The sequence below is a fragment of the Chanos chanos genome, chromosome 1 (genome assembly GCF_902362185.1).
Source record: "Chanos chanos chromosome 1, fChaCha1.1, whole genome shotgun sequence".
NCBI classification, from domain to species: Eukaryota; Metazoa; Chordata; class Actinopteri; order Gonorynchiformes; family Chanidae; genus Chanos; species Chanos chanos.
The window spans coordinates 13,731,222-13,753,193 of record NC_044495.1 but is presented as its reverse complement, the minus strand read 5'-3'; the positions used below and the strand labels follow the sequence as shown (position 1 = coordinate 13,753,193).

The following is a 21,972-nucleotide window of genomic DNA, read 5'->3' as shown; positions in this document are numbered from 1 at the left end:
AAATATGTTGCTGCTGTTACCGGCGTAAAGTAAAGTCTAATCTCTCTAAGTCCGTGATTGTGATGGAAAAAAAAGTGGAGCCAGGCTGGCAGTCTTAAGCCTTGTCTTGGTTCCATACACTCCACGTGACTGTGGAAAAACAGCACTAGTTACACTTTATTGAAGGTGTCAGCTAATCAAATTTGGTTTGTTTATTTCAAGGTGCTATTAAACCCTACTCAAAGCGACAAACGACTACCTCTTAAATGTTAACAGCTTGTTTTTGTGCTTGTTTCATTGTGGTTCCATCAACAGCAGGAGGAGTGACTTGTCCTTTAGGCTTTGAAAATTTAACATGTTTCATGCCCTACATGTCTGCCACTGGCCTTAACTGTAGGATGTCCCATTTTCTGTGCTCAGGCGTGAGTCAGAAAATTTAAGAGGCAGGAGGGAAGCCTGAAACAAAAACATATCAAAGCAAAGGTTTGTCCCACAACTGGCTATGAATCCTGGTTGTGCCACGATTGTCAGTTGAGCCCATAGGTTCCAATGATATTGTCCACATTTTCTCTAGTGAGCAACAGCAAATTCTTTAACATTTTTACAGAAAAATGTAAAAGTAGTTTCTGATAACCCCACTAGAGACAAAAAACGCTATGGGGTCTAGCAAGCCAATGTATTTCTTAGGCTACATGGCTAAACAGATGAAGTGCTCCACTAACTGGTCACCTATTTAGTTCAAGTGAACCATTAGATGCTTTGTGACTACAGCCAAATATTGCGCAGATTTAAACAGGGCAAACGGGATATAAAATTTTGTTCAGTTACAATAAATACATATTACAGTAGGCTTTCTTCTTTAAAAACCAAGAAAAGAAAAAACATACACAAGCCTCAATATTTCCAAAATGGTGAAACTATATTGTGTAAGCAACAGCTAACTTTGTCATTAGCTATCACTATTTTTGCCTGTGCGCTGGAGAGTTCTGTGAATTAATAAATGATGCATCAAACCTCCTTTTGGCATAACCACAACTGAAAGAAAAATGAAACACAACTAATCTTCTGCTGACAGCTCCGTGATGAAAATAATCATATGTGGATTAACAATACCTGTGGTTTTCTCTGGAATACTGCTAGGCTGTTGCGCCATTCTACCACTACTCCTCAACAGGCAATATTAGATAAATACGAGCTAATCTACACGAGTAAAACAGCGTCTGGCTGTCTCTGCTTTAAAACTCACAGCTAAAAAGTTGGTGACATCCTTTTAAATCTCACATTATGAATTTAAGCACATAGATAATTCAGTAAATCGGAAGCACCCTGTACTGGAAAGACACACATGGCGGAATCTGCTTCAGGCTACATCCTGTAGATCAAAAGAATGCCAGAGCATTTTTTCCATTTGGGTCCTGGCAGCCCTTAATATGTCTTTGATTCAGAGTTATGGGTGAAGTTTTAAAAAAAATGATGAGCATTTGCCATCTCGGATAGCATTTACCATGAATCACTGGTGGCCTCATACTATATTTCCGCAAGTCTAAAATAAAGCACTATCACTGACTTGGGCATGGATTCATGAGTTGTAGAGAGGGACAATCAAAGGAAAAATAATCTATTAGCCAATTATTCCCACACTTGGCACTAAATGATTTGTGTCCAATTCAAAAATTCATGTGTACAACCAGGAAATACAATACTGAAAAGAAAATAAAAACCACATCACTCGACTAACATTATGATTTCCAGAGATTTAGTCCATTTCAGGAGTGCCTCTCAACAGATGTGTCCAATAAATAAGAGTCAGTCCTGAACAGACTTTTAGAAAATCCATAACTGGTTTCAGGTGGTCCTGTGCAAAGATGGCCTGCATTTAAACCTTTGAAATCCTTTATATTTCCAACACTAGCTAACAGGTGGATGGCTAAATTGGAAGCGGGTTAGTCAAGACAGAATGTGTTATGTTATTTGGAAGCTATTGGAAAATAGTTAATAAAGACAGAAAGGAGTGGACTGCTGGCAAGGTCACTCACCCACAAGAGAAAACATGTCTGAAATCATGCTTGCCTTAATCTTCAGGTCAATCGGTGCATCACTGAAACATCAAACAGAGACATCGTCATCTTTACACTGGAAGCCCAAAAGCATAAATCTGAACCACACTAGTGTCATTCCAAAAATACAGAGCCCAAGGCAACAATCAAAACTTTGATTTTAACTATGATCAATAAAGTTAAGTAACAGAGTACGCAGAAAGTGAACACACAGGGAAGAGTGGCTTTAGTGGTTTAAAAAGACTTGAAAGTAACAAGAACAGTTTTAAGAGACACGCACATTTGCCATGAAACAGAATATTTACAAAACTAATGTAAAAGCAAATACATCAAGATATTTATTACACTAATAGATTCAACAGTCTGTGTTCAAAAGACTGCAATGGTGAGTGGGTCAACAGAAGACCTCATGGTTAGATATTCTCTGCTGATATCAGAAAAGAATATAAACACGTAAAATCAAAGATACACACACGGAGACACACCACACACTGAAACTGACAGAAGAGGGAGAAGCCAAAAACAGTAGGCAATAAGGCTGTTATAGTGTAATGATGGGCACAAAAGTCAGTTTACTGCTGTGAATAAAAGGGCTAAGTTGCGTTTTAAAATGGATATGACATAAAAACTTCAATTAGAATTTATTAGCACTTCAAAGTAAAAAAGTTTTACTTGCCCATGTCTTTACATGTGACAAAACAAAAGCCAATGTTATTTTTAGCAACAGCATCTAAAATGTTTATAAGCATGCTTACAGGCAGAGAGTCATATGAAAGTGAGACACCCACTTGACTCATCTGGGTCTTTATTACAAGTGAAAATTTTTCCATGTGCCATTAAATATGGACAGTTTCCCTCAGTCCAACAATCGGATGGAAATTATTTGTCATAGAACTATATTTAGTCACATAACAATGGATCAAAATATACATCTCTGGGAAAAGAGAAGGGCAATTGGCCCACTGTAATTCTTTAGTGTCCTTGTGAAGTGTTGCATTTATTGTCTTATTGGTATGTAAGAAACTTTGAAAAGGCAGTTAGTAAAACAGACTGTTGATTTAGGACAACAACTGATGTGGTGGGCAAGAAAAAAAACAAACTATGGGTTCAAACCCTTTCCAAAACCAACTCAATAAAGCGTTAGTGATTGTGCAAAAACACCACAAAGACAACATGTCTGATGTTAGTGAGGTCTGAAGAGACAGACAGACAGTGAGAGAAAGAGAGAGAGAGAGACAGACAGTGAGAGAAAGAGAGAGAGAGAGAGAGAGAGAGAGAGAGAGAGAGAGAGAGAGAGAGAGAGAGAGAGAGAGAGAGTGTAATTTACAGCCAGGTTTACAAGTGAACTCAATAACAGGTCTTTTTAACAATATTTCTTCAAATTTACCACAAATAGAATAGGGAGACATTCAGTTTACAGATCTTTCTCTCTATAAATCAAACCAGACACAGCCACAATAGGAAGAGTTAATGAATGGAAATTTTAGCAGGTCTTAACTAAAAGTACAGCAGTACTGCTGAGGTCTGTGAGTAACGCGCAACTAAAAAGGAAGGTGAAATCTTTACGAATTCATCTTATGGATACAACAGGCTAAAAAAAATTTGCAAACGAAATAACATTTAATGAACTACAACAACTTTTTACTATAATTGCAGTTTTTAAACCTGTACTGGAATCTGCATTTTTTCCCCCTGATTAGATTTTATTTTCACATTTGAGCTCACACAACATGTCACCGACTCCATCGAAGCATTTTCCAAAAAAACATTTAAACTGAAATCAGACTGTCAACTGAGAATCAATGGGCCAAAGTATGTTAAATGATCTGATAAATTATAATGTGCGATGCAATTAAGCAGTTTCTCATCAATAATATCAATATAAATACAAAACATCAGGAGCGGATTATACTCACCAAGCCAGGGATGGTGAAAGGTTGACTTCAAGGAGCCATGGCTTGAGACTGGAATCAATAAGTACATCAAAACCATACAGCTCTGTAAAAAACACATACACAAAAATACAAACACACAAAATATGAATTATGGGACTACTTAGGCGGGTGAAGGAATAACAGTCTCCCAAACTCCCAAAAAGGGAATCAGGGCTGAGACAGCCACAGTGACTCTGAAGGACCCATCATGGGCCTCACAAGCTATTTTGATGACGATATGGTTACTGTCTGCTACTGATTATGCACATATTAAATATCCAATCATTCGAGATTGAAATTTCCATCAAAGGGTGACGACTGAGAACTGCATGGATTACACTCAATATAACCAATATTTAAACTTTGCAGAAAAAATTAAACACAGACTGTGATGAGTTATGCATTTTCAGACAAACTCAAGCACTTAATAAAAAAATTTATTACAAATATTTATCAAAGCACTGCTGAGCCTACCTTTGTGCCAACTTGTACTAGAATGAATGTTAGTGATGAATTTGACTAATGGGAGCCACCAATGGCATACCAGTGAACAGAAACAGTACTTTCATGGGGATATGAAAAGAGCATCTGGTTCATTAATCATAAAAAAGGATTTATATGTTCAGCTATGAATTAAAGTGGTCTTAATAATGTTACAAAGATTACAATTGCACTAAAATAGCTTTACGATGTAGGAAAACATGTTGTACATAGAACATAGCTTTCACATTGCATACAACTTCATGTGACCCAAAAAAGACCTTACACTGCCTAAAAGTACAAAAAGTGCTAAGCCAGACTTCAGCCTTAAGAGATATAGGCCTACCAACTGCTTATCTGTCAATCTTCCAGAGAACTGGGGAAAAAAAACTCCCAGTGTTTGCATTTAATCTAGAATTAGACTGGAAATGGGGTTACAAAATGGCCATCTATTCTGCTGAAATGAATGCTGAAAGCAGATATATTGCACTTTAAAGGAAGCAAAAAAATAAAAAAATACAACCTGGTGCAGATCTCTTTTAATCAGTGAAAAGCCTTGGAAAGTATTTTGCAAATGTGAAAAGGGACCTGGCAACATAAGACCTCGAGTCAAATGCCGACTACGGCCTATCTTAAAACTTGGCAGAGACAGACATAATGCAGTTCCTCCTTCCTAACAGGGAGATCCCTGTCCTAAGACTTATCCCCACCAACCCCTCTCATCATCACAGCCAAATGAACTCTTGTCACTGAACTGACTGGTGTGTGTATTTACCAGTAATTCAAAGTAAATGTATCCCACATTTGTTGTGTGCTTCAATTTATCATTTAAATGTTAACCATTACACTATTTTATGTCTGTCCCCACCACAAACAGTCTTACAACAATCACTACTTATATTTAAAACAAAGAAGGCAAGAGTAATGTGCCTTAGTTTCCTTCTCTTTTTGGCTTTTAATCTGATATCAAATTCTCCTCAAATATTTATTTTGTAAAAAGTGAGGTTATTCAGAGTGAGCTTGCTGGGGTCAGATGGGTTTTCAGATAGCAAGTGTGATCTTGAGCCAGCTTTTGAAACATTAATGGAGGGGAAAATCCTACTGGAGTTCAATAGGAGTTTTGATAAAACACACATACACAAACAGAGAGAGAGAAGGAGAGAGGGAGGGAGAAGGGGGGAGAGACAGAGAGAAACAGAGAGAGAGAAAGAGAGAGAGAAAAAGAGAAAACACAGAAGCTCTTGTCTGTGTCAGAAGAGCACAAAATGTTGCATGGCCACATATGGTGACACATGTAAAACCACTTTTTTACACATTCGGAGACCCCAGTGTGGGCTAGATATACAAAAAAGAGCCAGAAACTAAGGAAATGTCAAAGTAAACATAAAAACAAACAAAATAAAGTATGGACACAAATCTGCACAGAACCTGTGTGCTCAGGATCTTGTCTTCTGCACACGCATACACACTCACAGATACACACATAGAGCCCATGGCCATGTGCCCTGTACAAAAAGAGTAGCCTGTACACATATTCTCTCTCTCCTATGTGCACAAACAGGCGCGCACACACTCGCACATGCACCCACTGTCATCACTAAACTCTGCCAACCAGGCTCCATGTGCTGTGCATTTTCTCCCAATTAGGAGCAGACGCCGCTTTTCCCCACAAGCCCTCACAAGCAGACATGCACTCTTCTCTCTCCCTCTCTCTTTCTATGTAGCTCCTCAACATGTAGCAGGAGGCCCCATTAACGTCACCACAAAATATTCACAACAAGGAAAATAAATAAATACCATCACAGGGAGATCAAGAGTAGCATGTCATTATGAGCTGCTGGGTTTTTGGAATAGCAGAGAGAGGCGCTACACTTTGGGGGGAAAAAAAAACAACAACACAGAGCAGAAAACCCAAAAACTGGTCACCAAGTTTGCTTCACATGGAAAGCCACAACAACAATAACAATGGCATTATGCATCACCTCACTGGGTGTCTCCAGCGGTCTGCTGTGACATTTTAAACAGTTGCATCATTTCATAATAAATCGTTTTTCGGATTGGCTTTCGCTGCCTCTTCACAAACAGTATGACAAAGGGTGGAGACACTTAGATGAGGTCAGAATCAAACTGTAGCTCAGATATTATTGTGGAAAAACTGCAAATGTCATTTACCATTAGGCAGGTCCACTGGAGCCAGATACTCTTACCTTGTATTCCAGAAAGGAAACTGATTGCTACAAGCAAGTCCACCACAAAACATTTCACATTTTCAATTTCAAATTATGCATACTTCCATCAAAATTCTTAAAATGATCACTTCCAAAATCAAGACTGAGACTTGTGCCACAATGCAACAGACTGCTTAAAGTGAAAAGAAATACTTTGGAGATGCAAACACTTTCATTACTCTGAAGTCTTAAGCTACACAATCTCAAAAATTTGGACTCATATATTATATTCATTGGACTAATCACTCCATCATTTTCCATTTTCCCTAAGTTTCCAAACTGGGACTGTTAGATTACATGTGACATCTCATAGGCCTTCCCCTGACACAGTTAGCACGTAATCTGAATGAATCAGGCTACCGTGACGCCTCCTCTGAGATGCCTGAAGTCAGTTATTGTATCATTTCCACTGCACACTGTGTAACATTGTCCACTGATGCTATTCACTTAGCAATGCAAACAAGTACATAGATGCCTGATTATCAGTGATCACTGTCAAGTAAAGATGAGTGACCCTGATCAACAAGGGAACAGAGCTATTTTGTTGCCTTGGATACTTGGCCACAGCTGGCAGGCAGGCACAGCTGGAATTACAACTATGACTTGCAGATGCAGGACCCACATCTTCACTGTGTAATAGTGCCTTCAGTGGGTGCCAACAGGGAAGCTAATGATATTGTGTTAATAGGAAAGATCCTGATGTTTTGTTCAATGCTGTTTAGTATACCTTTCACAGATATATGATAAAATATACTTATGGGCTGGGGCGAAGGAGTCGGGGCAAGAGTAAAAGGTGAACCACGTAGTTGAGATGTGCACCTGATGGAAAGTGTGTGAAAATGGTACTGAGGCTTGCATGTTGTTTTCTTGTACCTTTGTGTGTATGGTGTGTGCCTGGGACAGAGAGAAAATGCAGGATTGGGGGATTGGAAGGGCTGTAATGTTCTGTTTTGTTTATGAAGGACATTTGGAGCAATTGTGGTGAAGGCTGAATATCTCAAGTTACATCAGATGCAGTGTTCAGTGACTAAGCCTCAATTCCTGTTATTGCTGGCTGGTCTGATATGTGACTTTTCCTTTGCAGTTTACCATGCGGACTGTCTGTATATAATTCTCATTAACCTTTACACAAATTAACAAATCATTCAAGAGGTGTATAACAAGTCTAGTTTTCAAACTTTTAAAAACCAATGTGGCAGAAACAATGAGCTCTATGAGTAAAGCTCTGACTCATGGAAAGACACACATAATGGAGCTAATACTTTTTTTTTGAAAATCTTGAGATATCACACTGTCACAGTTACAACCCAGTTGCCAAGCTTAGATTTTTGCACTGTCCCAACGAACAGGTTAGTCAGCACCTGTCAGTTTTCAAACCAGGGAAGTAGATGAAAACTGACCAAACAGAGGCATAAAAAGAAGATGATGAAGACAACACAGAAGATGACAGTAAAGAAGAATACTGGAAGTGGCTTTGGACAAAAGTGTCTGCTATGATAAAGGAAGAAGAAGATGAAGAAGAGGAAGAAGAAGATGAAGATGATGATGATGATCCTGGGCAGTTACAAAAACACACATCTTTGGTACTCTGAGCCCATAATAAACAAGCCATACTGTTTAGTCGCTGAACTGAAGTCTGACATTGTCCAATATTACTAAAACCTAGGGATGCACGATATATCGGCGACCGATATACCGCTGGCCAACAAGTGAGAAAATTAAAATTATTACCGTTGTTCCGATAATGGAATTTCAGCCGATTATTTAGATTGATAATTTGGATCCATAATTTCCCTCCAATATGCGTGGCGTAGGCCTATGCAGCTAACTGTTGCCTGGAGTACTTGCAAGCTTGGTTCCTCTGCTGTCAGAGAAGTAAACATGTTGGCGGTGTTAATGTATTTCACTGTTTCAAGAGAGGACAACAGACTTGCAATTTGCAATAAATGTTCGGCTAAAGTTCCACGAGAAGGAGAGAACGTGAAGAGTAACAATCCCACTAATCTAATCAGCTATCTTAAAACACGTCATGGCAACAATGTCTTCAAACAATATAAAGCTGATAGCATTACCAAGAAAACCAAACCTGCAGGGGGTGCAGCTGTTTCCATAACGGAGGTATTTCATAAGGGCAGAAAATTTGCCAAAGACAATAACAAGGACTACATGTTAGGTGTTGTAGTGCATCCAGTTAAATGTTGAGGGCTCTCTATAGTCATCCAGTGTTTTACTTTGAATTTATAGCCTATGATCCTGATTTCCTGTTAGTAGGCCTACTTGAAGGTAGAAAATACAATTTATATGATATAGCCCAGAGCAGCACAATGGCGCAGTGGGTAGCGCTTGCCTCGTCTTGCCTCACAGCAAAAGGGTCTCGGGGTTGATTCCCAGCTGGGTGGCCAGGGTCCTTTCTGTGTGGAGTTTGCATGTTGTCTGCGTGGGTTTCCTCCCACAGTCCAAAGACATGCAGGCTAGGTGAATTAGAGACAGTAAATTGCCCCTCGGTATGAATGTGAGTGTGTGTGTCTGCCCTGCGATGGACTGGCGACCTGTCCAGAGTGTTTCCTCACGGTTTGCCAAATGAACGCTAACAGTGGGAAAATAAACCAATCAATCTAAAACGTTAACCTTTTTGTCCTCTTTACAATTTACATATTCAAGAGTAATGTTATCGGTTATCATATTGTTATCGGCAACAAAGAGATAATTATCGGTTATTGTTATCGGCCCTAAAATTCCATAGCGGTGCATACTAAAACCCATACCATTTTTTGACATAAGTCTATTTTTAGGACACATCCAACCAAATGTCTGTACCAAAAGAAATATCATAGAAAAGAGTGGAAAGAGAGGGAAACTGCTGACAGTGCACTCTTCTGGAATGAGAGATGTAGTGTGCAAGAAAAGCCCAGTTAGTGGCATGTTTAGTGTGTAATAAAATAGGCCTGTGGCTTGGCTAATCAGATCTAAGTAATAACATCTCTTAATCAGCATCGCTTCCTTAAACAGCCTGTCGATTAATCATGGGAAAACAGAGGCAAGGAGCTGCTTGGGTGGCATTCAGTCTGCCTCCCTCCTCTCCATACACATACCCACACACATGTATACTGACACATGCATACACGCATGCAAACTCACACGGGCACACTTACTCATTAATATATATCCAAACACACAAAATGTCCAGAGGAAAAGAGACACAAAAACACACGTTTAGACAAAGTAGTCTGTTCCTCCGCACTTGTATCTTTCAGTCACTGTAACTTCTTCTGTTGTTTTATTTATGACCCTCCAGACTGGTGCCTGTTGCTGTATTCTCTGTTATTGGACCATGACACCACAGCCTGGGAGCATTTCCGAGGACAAATGACCAATTTGTTTTGCTCGGGGTTTTTTTGGGTTGGTGCCAAGGGTGTCCAGAATGACAGGGTGTAGAAAGAGTTTTGGGAGGAAGAAATTAAGTAGTGGATGAAAGGGAGATTTAGAAGTTTAAAAAGTTAAAAATCACAAAATTTACAAGTCTGTAGTGCATTCCTCCGATTGTTTGGTTTTGCACAAATCTTAGTTATTCTTGATTTTGCAATATGTAACCTTCTGGCCTGTAACAGTTAAGGTGGTTGATAATGTTTTTAATGTAAAAGGGCTGATTAATATGCAGCAATTACTAAGCACTACATGTTGAATGCTACCTAATTAGTTTCCTATGTAGAGGATGGGAACATAAACTGTGACTAACTCTTCGGGAATTAAAGGGCTTTGCACTGCCACTGAAGAAAAGAGAGAAAGAGGAGTGTCACTGACTAAATCATACCCCAGGGGATGTGTCCTACTGAGGCAACGATACACCAGGGGGTCTATCTTATTGAAGCAGTAATACACCACAGTGTGTGTCTTATTAAAGCAGCGATACACCACAGTGTGTGTCTTATTGAAGCAGTACTACACCACAGTGTGTGTCTTATTAAAGCAGCGATACACCACAGTGTGTGTCTTATTGAGGCAGTACTACACCACAGTGTGTGTCTTATTAAAGCAGCGATACACCACAGTGTGTGTCTTATTGAAGCAGCAATACACCACAGTGTGTGTCTTATTGAGGCAGTAGTACGCCACAGTGTGTGTCTTATTGAGGCAGTACTACACCACAGTGTGTGTCTTATTGAGGCAGTAGTACGCCACAGTGTGTGTCTTATTGAGGCAGTAGTACGCCACAGTGTATGTCTTACTGAAGCAGTACTACACCACAGCGTGTGTCTAATTGAAGCCGTAACACACCACAGTGTGTGTCTTATTGAGGCAGTAATACACCACAGTGTGTGTCTTATTGAAGCAGTAGTACACCACAGTGTGTGTCTAATTGAAGCAGTAACACAAAAGGTGGTGTGCCTTGTTGAAGCAGTAACACAAAAAGCAGTGTGTCTTTCTGAAGCACCGATAACCCAGAAGGCGTGTCTTACAAAAACAACAGCACACTGAGGGTGCGTCTTAGGCTGGGAACTATAACAAAGTATTCTTTGTCACAACTATGGTCAAAAAGAATGTGGATTAATCAAATAAGGTCTGAAAGTCTGTGTAATTCAGGCTGAACATTGAGTCATGGTGATGCTGAACATATCACTGTGGCTGAAGTGTGAAATGGCCTATCAAGACAGTGAACCGGATCTGTCTGTAATGATTAGAGACAAAAGCAAGGTAAATACTGAGGAGAAAGAGTGAGAGAGTCTGAAGAGGGTTAAATGTAACAGAAGAAAGCTTTGATAAATGCAGTGGGAATACGAGAATAGAGCAGAGAAGGCTGTAAAAGAAAGAACGAGAACTGGAGAGACCCATATTTTCACATGGACAGTTTGAGATCTGAAAAGAGGAGAAAGTTGTGAGTGGTGGTGCATACGAACCACTGAACTATCCTATTCACCCAGCCTTTCAGCCTCGCATACATTTAGCAGCTCTGAAAGACGAATAACAAAAAAAACATTTTCATTGGAACATTTAGAAACAGAGGATCAGTTGGATTTATGGGCGTTATGGGTCCCCCATGAGCTAACTGTGTTTCCTTTTGACCACTGTCGGAGCGTTTTCAATTTTTAAATATGTGCAATACCAAACTCTCGGAGGCAAGCAGCATGTCAGAGGCTGAGAATTCACAAAAGTTTGTGAGATATGCAGCAAGGTAGATGAATGTGAAATACTTGTCTTCTATGTGACCTCTGTGAACATTCATATCAATGCTGATGTCCCATTTTTCAAACTGGCCCTTGTCAGACCAGCAGCACAGAACCATACTACAATCAGTATTCTCTTTCACTATGTTTTTTCCAACTGATATAATCAGCATATTTCTACTCTTAGCTCAGCACATTAGCCATTATCCACTCCTATGTGGGTTCAGAACAACATGATAAAACGTCAATGATTTTCACACAAAAAATAAAAAAGAGTCCCTGTGGGGATGTTTAACCACATAATACTGCACAGCACTGACACAGACGCAGACGCAGACGAAGACACAGATGCAGATATGTTGAGTGCTGCGTGTAATTTTCTTACTGATAAGAAATAAAGCTGTGCAGTCACTTAGATACGTTTTTCATTGACTAAATTCAACGCTTCATCACCCGTTCACTAGTGATGCTAAGCCATTAAGACAAGCTGATTTATTTTAGTGGAATGAAAAACACATTATATATAAGGCTTCTATGCATGTACAGAGTTGCAGGATGGCACAAATAGAAGCTACGAAAGGGAAAACAGATGGCGGCATGCTGGGGAAATGAAATTTAAGCTCAATTAAATGATCTCTATGCTGCTTGACCAAGACTCTGTTTTTTCTTTGGGCCAGAAGAATAACCTGAGATCCTCTCATCTGTTCATTCACCCATTCATCCATCCCTCTTTGTGATTTCTTGCCCTCCCTTTCCTCTCTTTATCTCATGTAATTTGACTGCATGGATTCACAGTGAGTAGATAACTGACATGAACAGATTGGCCTAAACAAGAAAAAAGATCCTCTTTAAAGCGAAACATTGCCCACCCATAGTTTCAAATGCACTCAAACTACACTGATTATTATCATAGTACACTGTGGCAGCATGTTTGATATCATATTGCACTACACATCACGTAAAGGTACAGGGCATTACTCTGGCCAAGTAAGTAGACTCTGACATCACAAACATATTCTGTCATTCTACCGTTTACAAACTGTAAACATACCAGGCAAATTCAGAACAGGCCTATACAAATCAACATATCACATCTTCATTCAAAATGCTGTCAGGATTTTTATCTGGAGACCAGATGACTTTCTTACTCCAAGCCCATGTTGTTGAGGCACATAGTTGTGATCTCTGATGACAAACCAAACATTTCCACTAGAACAACACACAGAGATACCCTGGCAGATAGCTACAGCTACTTCCATTCCAAGAACATCCATCACTGTGTGGCTGGATCACTATCACACTCAATGGTGTCATCATTGTGTTGTTGGGTGTACAGATCTCCTATACACATTACAAATTATAGCCCCATACACACACACACACACAACACACACACACACACACACTCCCTGTGATTGTGCTGTTTTACAGACTATGATATGAGGGCACTGGGTGTTTGTGTGTGAAACTACCTCAACTTCAGTTTCAGGTATGTGAATGGCACTGGATACATTCCACTGATGCCTGCACCTGCATGGGCAGCTCATTCACTCTCCCACTCTGAACAACACTGAACTTACCTAACAGTGGGTCTCACCATCACAGTGAAAAAACAAGTGAGAGTGAATGACAGAGAAGCAGAAAGAAAGAGAGCAAGAGAGCGAGAGACAGGGAGAGAGGGAGAGAGGGGGAGAGAGAGAGAAAGAAAGAGAGAGAGATAGTATCTTCATGCAGGTAATTCTCAGATAATGTAACCCAACCCTGGTAAACAACTATTACAGCCTAAACAACCAACACCTCCAGGAGAACTATTATGTCTACAGAGACGTTACAGTGCCCAAGGGGGAAGGGGGGGGGGGGCAGGACGGAGAAAGGGAAAGAGAAAGAGAGAGAGAGAGAGAGAGAGAGAGAGAGAGAGAGAGGGGAGAGAGAAAGAGAGATCACTGCAGTCAGCCTGCTTGTGGCCAGGACCAGGCCCAGCTTTCAGACAGAGGAGGAGTTGGAGAGAGGGACCACATGCCAGGGAAAGACAGAGAACGAGAAAAAGAGAGAGACGCAGAGCAGGCAATTAATGCCAACACTAACAGTGGCAATGGCTCCATAACGCAGTTCACACAAGCCTGCTGCAGCACATGCCTAAGCTTAGAAACCAACAAAGTTGCCTCATGCCGAACTGCAGTGCTGATAATCCCAGGACGTACTCCTCCTTAAACACAGAACCACCGTAAATAATCAGACAAATAGAGTGAAATAGTCAGCAACTTGACTATTAGCCCACACAAAACATTGTATCAAATGCACAGAAAGATATTTGGTAATGGTGTAGAGAAATACTCCCAAGGTATAAAATGGCATAAAACCAGATTCTGGTGTTAGCAAAAGAAGATCAGGCCTTTGGCAAGGAAAACATGAAACTGTACTGGCTGAGACTTTTTAGTCAACATTGAGATTAGTTTGCACACCAACTGAGACTTAGCTCCAGGTCTAAGCAACTCTGTGTTTTATGACTAAGTCGACGAAAACTGACAGCACAAGTTTAGTTGTTGTTACCCAGGACTGTTCAACATTGTCTTGCTTATTGAAGACTGATGATAGCTCAGGACATTTCCAATGAAACCTAATGTTTTTGCTCTATCAGTTCAAAAACAGGGATTAATGAAGGAATGATGAATAAAAGAGTGAAAAAAAACAGGCAAGGGAGAGGAAAAGCTCCAAAGGGATAAAGCGGTTTTAGCAACTTCTTGTGGAACTTGAGATATTTTTAGACATTTTGCATGTTTAAAAGCCTCAAAATGTTTGAATGATTGCAGAGTCATTTAAAGACGCTGTAGGGGAACCTACCAAAGCAGTTGCCTCTGTGAGGGACGAACATCTTGCATGCTGCAGCGATCTGCATTTCGACACTCAGCACAGCTTTAATAATCAGATCCTCTATCTGAGCCATTAGCACTGAGACAAACAGAGAAACAGCACATCACACAAACTATTCAAAACAAACGGTACACATTCCAATCAACTCTCATAACGTTTAAAGAGTCATTTGTTAATACAACTGTCAATTCAAAACTGTTTCCCGGTGGTAGCATTTTTTTTTTTGCAGTGTCATAAATCAATCAACGGCAGATCATATCACAACGATTTCTCTAAGAAAATATTTATAATTCCTGAAGAAAAAGAAAGTCCATTACACACATTCAACCCTTGGCTTTACAGATCTAATATTCAATCATACACCTCTACCAATCCCACTTATGCATAAGAGAGCATTTTATTCCTTTATTTAACCAAGCGAGTTACTTAACGACAATTTCTCATTTGCATGATACACCTTATTTTGTTTATTGTCTAAAACATTCTCAGTCTAAACTCACATGTTGTGTCTTTGCCTTCCTGCCTCAAATACCTCAGCACAGCACTCATGCTCCATTTGTTCCCATAATCCTCTACTTCAGGGTCATCGCAGCTGAAAGGGAAGAGAAGGCATACAACGCATGGCTTTGCCAAAATTGCACTGAGAAACTAAGGACCAGAGTGACAGTGTTGACATGACTGGTAAACAAGGGGATTATCCTGCATCTGAGAATGCATTCCACCCTTGCTAGAGAATGAGGAAGCAGTAGTGAGGGATGGCTGAACAGTCATACTTGTGTGTGTGAGAGACTATATATTACTTATTCCCACATCCAACAGTACTAGTCATAAAGTGATGGTGGGGAGGTGAGTATTGTTCCAAATCTTTCTCCTAAATGTAGTGCACTACATAGACTCCCTGAATGTAAAACAGCTGAGGGGAGGGTGGTTTGAGAAATGAGATTTTTTCACGTTACCTGACGTAGTCATTGCTCTTTTTGTTGACACTGTAATTAGTGAGATGCATGAACTGATTCTTAATGTTTTTGGTAGCGCGGTCGTACTTCACAGTCGCAAACCTGTGGGCAGGCAAACACAATGAGCATGACAATCATTTCTATCGTTTTCACAAATTTTACTCCTATAACTTGGTACCTACACTGTACAGTGAGAGATTTATCAAGTGCCCAGCCTTGAGGACAGAAGGTATTAGCAGATATCTCTTTTTCCTTTCTCTTTCTCCCTCCTCAGTGTACAAAGCCTGATGTATTTCAGAGGATTTGACACCACATGTGGAAGAGTGAGAATTCCTTGGCATATAGCAAGCACCTGAATGCCTTCAAAGCCACTGGAATGTCCAAGATAAAAAACTGATTGGGAATTCTGCCAGGATTTCTCACCCACAGTTAATAATGGCACATGGTGAAAATAAACCCCAATGTCACTCTGTGAAAACCCAGCCTGTGCCAAGGCTAATAGCCATATGCCAAATGTTTCATGCCTCATCCAAGTCATCTCGACCACTGCGCCTCCCCAAACCACACCTAGCCAATATATATTAAGTTCCCACAGTTTTATTTCTAGTGCTGGAGCAAAATGGGGGACAGTATGATATCTGATTCTCCACCAGTTGTCCATATTGCAACACTCTGCATCAAGGTCTCCATATTATCTTTTTTTTTTTTTTTTTTTTTTTTAATCATTTCACTTTAAAGGCAGAGTTATGAAATGCTCCATGAATATGGCTGCATACAGTGAATTAATCAAACACATTTAGATATTAAACATCTTTCTAATGTTGAGTCACTTTGGATAGGGACTAGCTGGTGTTCACTGACTATTAAGAGAAATAGTAATCATGACAGTTTTAAAAACACATTTGGGTCATCTCAGCTCTGTGCCAAAGAGATCTGGGCAAAGAAAAACACCTTTTAAATACATGATTTTTTCTAATATCATCCTTTCCAGCACAACACAACTTACAGCTCATTTAGCTCATCTTTAACACTGGCAACACTGTCAATAACAGTCTGTCTGTTTACTGGCCAGAAACATTCCTGCTGCCATCTAGTGGTCTTTCTCCATTCGAAAGACACACATTTTTCCCAAATATACAAATAGTAAGATCTGCTAATAAAAATTAAGAGGAGAACTTTTCGCTTTATCATGAGGTTCCACTTTTGTGCGTGTGAGAAGACGAAAACATGGATTTGTACCTAGCCAGTCCTTCCTCATAGAGATAAATAATCACAGGGTCATATGAGGACACCACCACGTACAGTCGGACATCAAACTTAAAATCTGAAATCGAAGCAAAATTAACCTGTTATAGAAACAATGCATAGAAAATCAGAAGTAAACCAGTCAGTGACTGTCATAACACTACATGGCTTCTTCCACAATAAAATAGAATCTAAGTAGACACCTATATATATATATATATATACATAGAAAACATATAACGGACTTTTGTCCATTACCACATGAAAACATCTGTAGAATGCAATTTTATATAATTAGCCCCTTTAACAGTACAGTTTAGAGTGAGACAAGATTATATGCATCCGTCTTGGTTCAGACACAGAGTGACATCTTGTCTGTGCACACTCACCATCAATCAGAAGTGGGTTGTTAATGTAGCGTGAAACAAGGATGTTTTCGTCCAGTGGGATTTGACTGGGCTGGAATGGTCAAAGAGAAACAACGGACATCACTATGAAGCAGCACACTAGAAGACCGACACCATCTGTCTGACTGGTTACATAACTTTAAAGTATAACTTCCATCACATCAAATCAAAGGTGGCCATGAAAAGAAGTATTACGTCATTTTAAATACAAATTGAGACAATAGAACACACATATTTCACTGTTGGCACATGTGTTTCTCGTGTGTAATACTGTTTCATTTCCAATCGTTGTTTTAGATTTGAATGCTGAAATTAGTGTCATAATCATACAGATTATTGAGAATTAGTATAACGTGACAATGGAACTTTCTAGCACAATGTGACCAAGGTGTTCATGTGGACCAGTTGAAGTTTGGTCACTCAGGTGACTTAAATGTGTCGCAGGGTTTTGTTTTGTTTTTTTAATCTAAGAGGAGTAGTTTGGTGGGGGCTGACTTCAGATCTGGCAATAGTTCACAGAAAACACGCGAAACAGAAAAAACACAAAGCATCCAAACTTCCAAATATCACTCTCACATTCTTTCCACCCTTTCATAAAAATACTTCAGAGACAGGGAGGGGGTTTGGGGGTAGGAGAGAGACGTATATACTACAGCCAAGGTCGAAAATCACGCAAAGCCCAGCCAAGAGAGAAGGCCTTGATGTGTGTGATTTACTCTGAGATGTAGTAATGTCCATGACACACCGCTTAGATTTTGGAGCCACTGAGCTCATCTCCACATTGGGAACAGAAGAAGAGGCCTGATCGAACAGCCAAACGTGTCTTACTTTATTTGGGCTGAAAGGTTAGTGATGCTGTATTACAGCCATGGGTGAAAGCCTCACTGGAATGGCTGGCTACTGTTAAGTCTATAATAACCTTTAAAGGGCCTGGATTATTTTTACCTTGATCTTATCATAATTATAGTACATGACTGTAGTGCATAGGGAGTGCTTGTCATTTTGGTAAAGATGATGGATTTTTAATCGCCTTACACTTTTAAAATAAAAAAAAGTGTCTGCCACGAAAGATGTAAAATCGATGAGCATTACACTGGGCCAAATGAAGATGACAGTTCTACAATTACCATCAATACAGGAAAACAGCATTGGTGTGATTGCTGTGAAACCATTCAATTTCCATAAATCAGCAATGGCAAACCCATGGCAGGTATATTTATACAGTGAATGAGACAAAACTCCAACCTTCCTAACATTTACTTTTGGATCTCCGTCAGGTGCCCGCACGCTCACTATTGTCCCAAAACACTATGTGAGGGAGTCAAACACACTCTAAACTCCAGAAAGACTAAGTGATGAGGTAACACACACTCCATAAACGCTGAGGACCACCTCTCCTCACTTACACTGCTGACCAGATAGATGCCTCTGCCTCTGGAAGATGCTACAGGTTTGATGATCCATGGGCCTTTGTCCTTACTGAAGGAGCCTGGGGTTCGAATGAGGAGAGGAAGGAAGAGATTAAAAACTTTGGAAGAAATGAACGAGTGCAGAACGCTCTCATACTTTATCGTGTTTATGTTCGGCATGAGCAAAAAGCTAAACAGAGCTCTGCCCTTCTATTTTTTTGTGCGCACTCACTGCAGAATTCCTGGTATTCTGCAGGAAGTACAAAGGTCTGGGGGACGATGTGGAAGTTTTGAAAACCATGAGCCTGTTGCATCCGCTGGATGTTTTTGTAGAGCCGGTCTTTTCGCGTCAGCTCGTACGACCTGGAAACAAACAGGAGCATTGACCGTAAGTGGCGAGAGGGAAGATCAAATGGGAAATAAAGCCATGGAATAACAACATGGCAGTTGAGCTCCTCCCCAGTGACCGGTTTGATCCATTGAGCCTCTTCAGAGAGAGGCAGGCTTCCAAACTAAATGTACTCCACTCAAAGAGCCAATGAACACATACTGTTCACTGCATTGGAGGGCTCGTTCTGTACAACTCCTCACAAAAGCTACTGCTGAATTAAGTTTGACTGACTGTATTAATACACTCTACAGTCTGGGATCCACATGCTCTTATACCCAAACAAACACTGTGACACGGGCATTCAGCTACGGAACACATATACAAGGATCGAGGCAAAAATATCATTGTTATAATGAGCCTTTTTTTCCTAAATAATTGTTGGACAGTCATGCTGTCTGAGTCTGTTTAATCATCTTTGCAACAACACAGACACACAAACCTGGGGAAGTGGTTGACCTTTTGAAAGTCCTGCAGACTGCGAAGCAGGTGAGGCTTGAGGTGGGAGCCTGTCCACATCAGATTAAAGTCACTACTGTTTTGGTGAACCTAAACACACACAAACATTTCTGTGACAAATGCATTTTCTTAGTGTATTGTATATTCTGGCATGTAGCATCATGTCAATAACAGAGCATTTAAATAACTGTAAGTGTCTGATGAATTGTTTTCCCCGTACAGATTTAAGTTTTAACTTTATTTGATAGCGAGTAATATTGCACTAACCTAAAACGCACTAAAATTGGCTTACAAATACCATGATACATAGTGTTCACCAGCTTAGATGGGACTTTTATCACACAAGAAAAAATAATACTTTTAAAAGAAATACAACGGTAAAAAAAAATCAGCAGTCAGCCACTCAAAAATTTTTCCATGTACTGAATATTTCTAAATCTTTAAAGTTTAACCTAACTCCATACACCATATACAGTATCTGGTCTCCACTGCGCAAGCCACATATCCCAAATCTGACCAGAGTCCAGACTGTGACATCTCTCTAGTCTTAGCTGAGCAATCCCTCAGCTCTAATGGCAGCTGCAGCAGGCCTCTGTACTCCAGTTATCTATAACACAGTCGCACTACTCAGTCCAATCTGGTGTGTTTTTTCTCCTCTCTACCCTGTTGTGTGCTCCCTGTGTGAAGAGGCAGATTTTGGCATGGCAGTGCTCACTGGCTATGAGAAAGCCAGATGTTAGCAATAGAAGCTTATTAAAGTTTGGCTGTGGGGCAGCCATGCTAGACACTAGCCCAGCCTTTGATGGTGTTTTTAAGTGGGGGGAGCAGTCCAGCCATATTGAGGAGAAATGAAAAAGGGCATTAAAAGTGCTCGGACAGAGCGATAACGGCGCAAGCGCTCCCTTGTGGCTCGAGAATAACGCTTTTTGGAGGCCGGTCGTCCTGATGGCTTCCAAAGGCTGCATTCCTGAGCTTTGACATGGATGGTGTCAGTGGGGGGGGGGGGAGGGGGCAGATACGGCTCTACTGTAACTCGGTTTGATGGATGTGGGAGAGTTACAGTATGCTGCATGTGGCAGCTGCTTTTAACAGTCAAGTATTTATACGGGGATATGGATGTTAAAATTCGGTATGAGGAGCCTGACTGAAATATTACTGCTGACGGCAGATCTCTTCAGAAGGATCTCTTCTGTTCCATTTTTCTAAAACCTCTTCGATTATAAGCTGCATTTTCTATGGTCAAATTTGAATGACTAGTGCAGACTCCCATTCACAGACTGTCACATCGGAAAAGACCTAATGGAATTGCTAATGACAAAATAAAAACTGCAGTAATCTATATTTCTCTCACTGACGGGGTCAATCAAGAAAAAACTCAAACATTACCAATGTTACAAAAGCCTGAATGCTAATATTTGTTTCTGGATGTCATGTGACCCTTCTCAATGGCGTGTAAGAAGCTTGACTCCTTCATTGTGATTTTAGTCACAGCACACGCATAGAGGCTTGAAACCATATCCAGGTGGCTAACTGACTGTATTGGATATGAGCAAGACGGTACAGAAGTCAGTGAGTTGTAAGAGCAACACGCCCCACTTTGCTGTATCTCAGCTGAAGCACTATGTCAGTGATAGTGATGTGTAATATTGTGTTTTTACCTCATGGAATCCATGATTAACGAGTATTCCACGCACAAGCCGACTCTCTGTGCGCACAATCTTAAAGGCCAACTTGTATCGTTCTGTGCCAAAACAAACAAACAAATGTTATTATTTCAGGGACCAGATATGACAGTGCTATAGACATCACAAAATTCAAGCTCTATAGTCATTCTTGATTGTATCATTTCCCTATTAAGTGATGTGTTAAGTGTAGCACTAACCCAAATATCATTCCCAGTGGGGTTACTGCCACAAAAAGGCTGCTATTCTATTCAAGTCTCTGATGTTACTATGACTTGACTAAGAAAGGAAAAAAATACACAGAAGTGTGTCAGTACCTCCGACACAGCGTGTGTTTGGATCTTCAGAAACAATGGCTTCGGCATAGAACAGCAGGACAGGGATCCTCCTACTGCTACCACACCAGGCAATGCATGGATGGTCTCTTTAGAGGGAAAATTAAAAGGCGTAAAGACAGCAGCAGAGACATAAAGGACAAGTCATTCTTTGACCAAAACAATACATCATACTCACCAGCTCACCCACATGCCGCTGCATATGTTAACCACTGCAGGTACATTACTTCTTATAAATCATGATTGAGCTTCAGAAATTTACTTTAAGTCTCCCATACTGAATACATTCATCAACCATAAACTGTTGACTAGGGGCGCAACGAATAATCGACATAGTCGAGTAAAATCAATGACCAAATTAGACCATTTAATTGTCGATT

At 40.2% G+C, this 21,972-nt stretch overlaps 1 protein-coding gene across 1 annotated transcript in view; it reads right to left on the bottom strand.

Annotated features, from left to right (window-relative positions):
• Positions 1-21,972, bottom strand: part of ttll5 (tubulin tyrosine ligase-like family, member 5) — a 58,315-nt gene that overhangs the window by 33,294 nt on the left and 3,049 nt on the right. Inside the window, exons 2-13 of the mRNA XM_030794244.1 lie at positions 21,575-21,681; positions 21,234-21,316; positions 19,559-19,665; positions 18,961-19,091; positions 18,726-18,808; positions 17,302-17,371; positions 16,907-16,991; positions 15,668-15,769; positions 15,212-15,303; positions 14,682-14,789; positions 3,953-4,034; positions 2,016-2,077 (exon numbers count right to left, since the gene is read on the bottom strand). Coding sequence (XP_030650104.1) covers positions 2,016-2,077; positions 3,953-4,034; positions 14,682-14,789; positions 15,212-15,303; positions 15,668-15,769; positions 16,907-16,991; positions 17,302-17,371; positions 18,726-18,808; positions 18,961-19,091; positions 19,559-19,665; positions 21,234-21,316; positions 21,575-21,681 — 1,112 coding nt within the window. The remainder of the gene's footprint in view (positions 1-2,015; positions 2,078-3,952; positions 4,035-14,681; positions 14,790-15,211; positions 15,304-15,667; positions 15,770-16,906; positions 16,992-17,301; positions 17,372-18,725; positions 18,809-18,960; positions 19,092-19,558; positions 19,666-21,233; positions 21,317-21,574; positions 21,682-21,972) is intronic.